At 46.6% G+C, this 6,899-nt stretch overlaps 2 protein-coding genes across 2 annotated transcripts; both read right to left on the reverse strand.

Moving 5' to 3' along the window:
- Positions 1-475: 475 nt before the first annotated feature.
- Positions 476-2,111, reverse strand: LOC101785605 (homeobox-leucine zipper protein ROC6-like). Its single transcript, XM_014804690.1, has 4 exons — positions 1,860-2,111; positions 1,507-1,691; positions 982-1,381; positions 476-883 (listed from the first exon to the last, which is right to left on the reverse strand). Exons 1-4 carry the CDS (start codon positions 2,109-2,111, stop codon positions 476-478), a joined length of 1,245 nt encoding a protein of 414 aa, XP_014660176.1.
- A 24-nt stretch (positions 2,112-2,135) lies between these two features.
- LOC106804149 (homeobox-leucine zipper protein ROC6-like) lies at positions 2,136-3,751 on the reverse strand. Its single transcript, XM_014804691.1, has 4 exons — positions 3,558-3,751; positions 3,391-3,469; positions 2,603-3,154; positions 2,136-2,324 (listed from the first exon to the last, which is right to left on the reverse strand). The coding sequence occupies exons 1-4, from the start codon at positions 3,749-3,751 to the stop codon at positions 2,136-2,138; spliced, it is 1,014 nt and encodes a 337-aa protein (XP_014660177.1).
- Between the last annotated feature and the right edge of the window lie 3,148 nt (positions 3,752-6,899).

Below are 6,899 nucleotides of genomic sequence, written 5' to 3' on the forward strand. Positions count from 1 at the left end.
CTAAAGCTGCAAACTATATAGCTAAAATTGCCATAGCATCAAAATCGTTGGATACTGATGATCCGAAAAATTAAATTCCATTAAATTTAAAATTAGCCGCCGTACGGTGCTGAAAAATATAATCAAACCGAGGCAAACTGTAAAAATTGGGATGAGTAAATCACGGTGAAAGAGGCCCAAATAGGCATGCAACAAAACACTAGTAACAAGATTACTGCAAGTAAAACATTATAATATTCCATAACATAATGCAAAATCCACGACAAATCTTTTGCAGAGAACAAATTCACAACAAATCATTAAGCATGGGTGAAAATGAAAGTTATGACAAAGGTTCTGATTTCTGAAAAGGAGGATAACAGCTCGATGACAAAGGTTCGATGAACACCAAAATCTATCCCAACTGCTGTACGAAGGAAAAATGATAACTGAGTCTAAATTTAATTCTCTCGACTAATCCCAAATGCTTGAAACCTCACATCAAGCTGGCGACGACGATTTTGGCCTTGACGGCGGCCTTGATCTTCTTGATTGCACGGCAGAGCAGCCTGCCGACATCGTCAAATGCCCTGGCGGTGTGGTCGCCGGACGGGGAGCCGGGTAGCAGCGCCTGGCATGCCACGGTGAGAAGAGCCCCCGCAGTGTTGCCGTCGCCGACAGGAGCCTCGGAAGTGCACGGAGCGTGGCGGCGAGCCTTTCCGTGGCCGTCGGGGAGGACGGCGAACCCCGACGGCAGGAGGAAGTCGACGGAGGCGTGGTCGCCGCCGTTCATGACCGCACGCATCCTCTCCTCTTCGACTGGAGCGTAGACGACAATGGAGCACGACGCGTCGGTGCGCGCCTCTTGCAGGATCAGCATCTTGCTGTTGATCCCATCAGTCACCTGTGAGAAAAAGAAAATCGATTCAGATATTCAGTGAAGGTTATTACTCATTACTGTAACGGATTGCTCTGATTAAATTTCTAGAATTGAAAACTAACGTTGGGGCAGAGGACGGAGACGGCATTGCCGTCGAGATGGCCCGTGGCGACGGAGCCCAACTCCTCCACCGCGGCGCCATTGGCGAAGGTATCCCACTCGCCACGGCACTGGCCATTGCAGAGGTACTCGAACACGAGCTGCGGCGGCGTGTTTGGCAGCCACACCGTGGTGCTGGAGCTGAGCACCAGGCCGGCCGGCTCTCCGTCCATGCTGCCAGCTTTCTTCCAGGTCACCATGCGCACAGCTGCGGCGATCCTCTCGGCACCGGTGCCGTTGCTGCCATGCCACTCGTCGATGCTGCTTGACGGCTGAGTGACCGGCCCGGAGACGGCCGAGTAGAAGCTGGCCATCATCCGTTGGGCCAGCTCCATGATTCCCCTCCTTCCCATCGGCGAAATGGTCCCTGTGGTGAAAATTTTCAGAACATGTCTAATTCAAGTGACTCCTTATAATCCATAAGGTTAATTGTTTATAATCCAAGTGTGAAACCAGAAGGTTCTGTGGTTTCCTTCTTGGCGATCAATGACTCACCTGTGTTGTGGCTGCTTCTTGGAACATGGCTGGAGTGTAGAGCGGAGAGGTACTCGCACTGCCTCTGGAGCGACGCGAGCCAACGTTGTGCGCCGTGAGCTTTCCCAGAGCGGAACAGTGGCTTGAACATGGTCGGCACGGTGGTCTCGTCGTACTCCGCGTGCACAACCCATGTGACCTGCGATGCACGAAATAATATAAAGTGCTGTACAAGAATGTTGCAAAATCACAAGCTTTCCAACAAAATTTATACGATAAGAGCACATTCTTGGGGGAAAAAAAACACAAAGCATGAAAGCTGTCGATCATATTCTGAAATAGAAGAAGAATTATAAAGAGCTAGCACCTTGCAGTAGCCATTGCCCATGTCCTCAACAAGGCAACCAGATGGCAGCAGCCTGCAGCCCTTGTGCCATGCCTGCATGACATCGCTGTCAACATTGAGATCAACCTTGCGGCTACCTTCGAGTCCAAGGATGGCGTCAACGGACACGTCCATCACAGCCCAATGCCCCTCCGCCGTCAGCTTGCTGTACCTCAAAAAGTTCACGCTGCGGTTGCGCAGGCGTGGTGACTGCACCCACAGGTTTGCATTCATCTGCAAGTGCTCCACAAACCAAAATTAATGAAGCCCGACGGTCGCTGGTGTTCGATCACGATCAAACATTAACACATGCACGAATACATATGTGTGTGTGTGTGAGCTCACCAGCTGAATTAGCCCGTTGTGCGGAGCGAAAACACCAACGTTGACGACATTGCCGGCGGTCGCACCTGCCACTACACCGGGGAAAGTCTCGGACCACCGGTTCTGCAGAACAAACATGCATGACAACCATGAACAGAGTCAGAAACTCAAAATTTTAGTGAAAAATTAATGAATTTTCATAGGGGCCTGCACACCCCCACCCCCACCCCCACTAACGACAATGCTTGTTTGGATCGAAGAGGATTGGAAGGGAATAAAAGGGATTTGAGTCTAAAATGAATTAATTTTCTCTCCAATCCCTCCTATTCTATTTCAATCCACTATTATCAAATAAGCATTTCGGATGCTGGATCGAAGCAGATGGTTACTATTACACTTACCGCATCTGTAAGGATGCCGACGAGGTGGGCGGCGGCGCCTCTAACCACGCCGGCCTCTCTAGTAGCCTCCCTGACGAACCCATCCGGGCAGGTCCCGAGAAGCACCGGGAACGTTCTCTTCTGGTACACCTGACAGTTAAGCACCTCGCCGTCGGGGGTCAGCACCCACAGTGGCTCCCCTTTGGTCGCGAGCATCAGGAACTGGTCCATGGAAGCCTCCGCATGCCGGAGAAGAGCGCCCCTGCCCTCGACGGCGGCGGAGAGCATGGAGTGGGTGGAAGCGGCCGGAACCGGGCGTCCGGACGGCGGGGGCGCCTCCGCCTCGAGTAGGATCTTGTGGAGCAAGGCGGTGGCGCGCATGTGCTCGTCCCTGAGCCTCGCGTTCTCTGCGAGCAGGCGCCGCTTCTCCGGCGACGGCTCGGCGGGCGCCGTCCCTCCGCTGCACGCGACGCATGACATCGTCAGCATGGCATGGCGGAGTGACGCATTCTCGGCCATCAGCGCGGCGTGCTCTTGCTGAACCGCCTTGGTATCCTGCACCTGGGCCTTCGCCTGTAGCATTTTTTTAAAAAAAAAAACTGTAACTGTCAATTCTTTTCACAACTGCACGTTCCTTTTAGATGATAGCTGATGACTGGGGACATGCTTGACCATGGGATGGACTTTATACCAGTGCACAAATATAGATTTCAAGAACTTGTTGCGGACGTGCATAGCATCGTTGTAAGATGAACAGAAAGATGTGCTACCTGCATCTGAGCGCGTTGGTTTTGGAACCAGAAACGAACCTGCCTAGCCTCCAAGCCAATCTTTGCGCCGAGAGCGCGCCGCGCCTTCTCATCAGGGTGGTCACACTGCTTGTATGCACTTCACAACATAGAAGATGGATCAGATCAAGCATTTTCCAGTCCTAAAACACAGAATAATTCTTTTTCATTTAGCGGTCATGTATTACGCTTTGAGTTCTTGGATCTGCTCCGCAGCGTGGCGCTTCGGACGCTTGGACGGCGCCTCAGGCTCTGGAATGTAGACGTCGTCATTGTCGTCGTCTACATTAGCTGAATCAATGTTCATTTGGTCCTCGGGTCCTAGCAGGCTGTGCAACACATCCTCATTGTTGCTCCGTTGCTGGTTTCCCTCGTTGTCCATGGGCTACCTTATAGAACAAATTTAATGGATGTAATTGGTGTGTGAGAAATGAAATGGAGTATAGTCTAGAAGGAACCATTGACTCAACTGGTTGAGCTACAGTTCCTATAGAAGTAACAATGAAAGTTGCACAAAGAAGGTACAAACAAATAGACACAAATATATTATATATGCACCATATAAATTGAGAGTAACAGTAAAACACAGAAATTTCATGTGAGCACCTTAGAATACTGAATAAACCATGAGTTTGTCCAAAAAAATTACCTGTGGTGAAGTGTCGCTCGATTACAAGCACCGCCGAGAGAAAAAACTATTTGAATACGCGGTGTGGTAGGGACTTGGGCAGGAGGAGATGAGAACTCTGTAGATTGAAAAGCTATGCTATTGACTATTGCTATTTAAGGTGTCTATAGCCATTATTGCCCATCAAAAGTGGAAGCAATAACTGGACTATATGAATGCAATAATTTCTGGAAGCACATACTTTTATTATGTAATAGAATACTACTAAACAATGATACATATAAACATACATGCATTAATTTCATTGAATGATGTGGGTATCTTCTTCTTGGCATTTATTTCTTTATATGCTTCATCATGGCATGCTTCATTCTAGGTTGTCCCAACTAGCATTGGTTCGCAACTTTTGTTTTCGCACAATTTGAGGATTAGAATGCTTTTGGGCAATTCCTAAATGTGCTCCAAACAATGCTTTCAATTTATCTACAAGTGACATCGAGAAAAGAAGATCAACATAAATAACAATACAAGGAATCTGCTGATAAGTGATGAACCAAAATTTTGTTGGCCCCTTTCTAGCCCAAATGAGATTTCCATGCGATGTTTTTCACCGAAGAAAAGTTTGTTGCATGCCATATTAGGCCGAATTTTTTGTGTACAAGTTCAAATATAGATGGATAGAATGAAATGTGTACAACTCACAAAATACCAATGTTTCCCAACATCAACACATTGCACGTAACTAGGCCCTAGAATTGCAAAGCATGCTTCAGCTGAGGGAAGAATTGGGACCTGGTGTTGATTGCTGAAGTATATCAGTTGAGCAATGAGGTCATGCAATTACTGTGTGGTGATCTTGAAAGCATGAAGCTCTTTTTACAGGGCCTTCAGTGTCATTTCTAGTGTTTGAGCTGTAGTTCTCAAGGTACACATATTCGTGCTGTTCGATCAACGATCTTTTACTAAAGTTGTGCCCTCCCTTGTCTCTCAGTCTCAAGATAAGCATGAGTCTCTTCTACCTACAATGTAGTCCACACTTCAGTCCTTTTCTTCAAGGGTGGATGAATGCCAACAACTTATCGAAATGTCCTACTTCATCATATTAGCCGTCTTTGCTTGGCCTCCAGGTTCAGTGATGATTTGTTCTTTACGAGCCTAATAGAGAAAAATAAAGGAAAATGTCTCAGAAATGTACTCATAACTGTTTGTTCTTAATGCAAAAAAAAAATACAGAGATACTAAGACCTACCATTGCAGTATATACTAACGCGGTAAAGCCATTCTTACAAAGTCCTTGAAAAAAATCAATCACGGTTGGCTCTCCTTAAACATGGTTGCTATTGCGTCAAGTAGGAGACGAGTACGCAGTGGTTCTAGCTTGCTGTTGCTGTTGTTGTGGCTTGACGGACAGGGTGTACCGCGCCTCCCATTTTATTGGGTGGGTTCTTTAGGTCTCATCTCCGAATCGGCTTCAGCACACAAGCACAAAATTCAAACTCAGGGTTTCCCTCGGTAGCGCGAAACGGACTCGGAGTTTCACTGAAGGAGAACTAGTACTATGTTATTATCGAGCAATTTCCAGAAGTTACAGAATTGACGTACTATACCGCACATGTGCAGACATGAAGTCAATTATAGCTTCTAGCCAAGTGAAGAAACGAGAATGTTGGACACACTCATACAAGAGTTCTAAATCTCAGAGAATGTTGACATAGACACTCATGAACCCTAGGCACGTCACTATGTCTATTTGAGGTAAACATACGCAAATACAAGAACTTTAAATAGAGTTTAAATAGTTGAGCCACCTCCCTCCGAGGTAGGAACATATAAGTTACCCCACTGCAGACACAATGCACAATGAAGAACATTTGGGTGACATCTAAAGACAAATAGAGCTGGGAGGCTCTAGCACCGCACGACACCTAGTGTGTCCAATTCAGCAATTTGGTAAGTACCTATTTATATTAATTTTCCTACAATTTGGTAACATGCCTCAAAAAACACAACATAGGGGTTAACACAAATCATAGCGAATGGCAGCACATATCACTTAAAAGTGATAAAAAAAAAGGCTTACAGCGTCAACTGCATGGTCCACGGACCCTGACGTATAAGGTTCCGACCCGATCGACAAAAACAGTCAATGCTAATGAGATCTGTCCATGTTAAATGTCCACACATGCAACCATGTACGCAGTCAAAAGGATCTAAGGGAAAATCATGAGACCATGAAAGAGGTATGGATGGTTGAGTGGCAAAAGTTGACTTGTGATGTTTCTTTTTGTTGTTTTCCCTTTCATTATTCTTACTAATAGACATAACTTGCATTGCAAGTAGGAGAAGGAAAAAAACAACGCACGCCACTAGCCCAATAAACATGGGCCAAGAGAAAATAACTTAATTTGTGCTAGGATAATGCATCATTATCATGTAATAAATAGTGTTTGCATATACTTCAAATCAGTTCCTTGAAAACAAAAGAAAATGCACACATTTTTGAAGAAGTGAAATCTTTAACTTAATTCGGCCCAACAAAAGCTCACGGCCCATTGCGGTGCAGCCCAAGACAACTTACAACTTGTTTGCTTGGTTAAAGGGTTCAAAAGGGCATTTGCCTTGCTTTATAAGCCCTTGTGCACCTTCTACCTTCAGCCCAACTAACCGCATGAGCCAATCTTGGTTGCAAGATCCAATCGGACGACTAACATTCTCCGTCTCACGATAAAATCCCTCAACACTAGCCACTTCCCCAAACCCTAATTTCATTCCTTCCACCTCCTTCGGAAATGAGCAGGGGCCATGTGGTGCTGTTGCGGTACCTTTTTGCCGGTGCATCATTGAAGGCTCTCGCAGTGGTGCACATAACCAGTGAAGCGAAGGTGCGGTGGCACGAGGCACG

The sequence above is a fragment of the Setaria italica genome, chromosome II (genome assembly GCF_000263155.2).
Source record: "Setaria italica strain Yugu1 chromosome II, Setaria_italica_v2.0, whole genome shotgun sequence".
Lineage (NCBI taxonomy): Eukaryota > Viridiplantae > Streptophyta > Magnoliopsida > Poales > Poaceae > Setaria > Setaria italica.

Bases quoted from the DNA above. Each gene is read 5' to 3' on its own strand.
- LOC106804149 (XM_014804691.1), bottom strand. From the start codon at position 3,751: ATGGACAACGAGGGAAACCAGCAACGGAGCAACAATGAGGATGTGTTG. The intron at 3,470-3,557 runs GTAATACATGAC...TATGTTGTGAAG, and splicing joins CAGATCCAAGAACTCAAAGC to TGCATACAAGCAGTGTGACC. The intron at 2,325-2,602 runs GTAAGTGTAATA...TTTGTTCTGCAG, and splicing joins TCGGCATCCTTACAGATGCG to AACCGGTGGTCCGAGACTTT.
- LOC101785605 (XM_014804690.1), bottom strand. From the start codon at position 2,111: ATGAATGCAAACCTGTGGGTGCAGTCACCACGCCTGCGCAACCGCAGC. The intron at 1,692-1,859 runs GTGCTAGCTCTT...CGTGCATCGCAG, and splicing joins TGGGCAATGGCTACTGCAAG to GTCACATGGGTTGTGCACGC. The intron at 884-981 runs GTTAGTTTTCAA...TTTTTCTCACAG, and splicing joins TCTCCGTCCTCTGCCCCAAC to GTGACTGATGGGATCAACAG.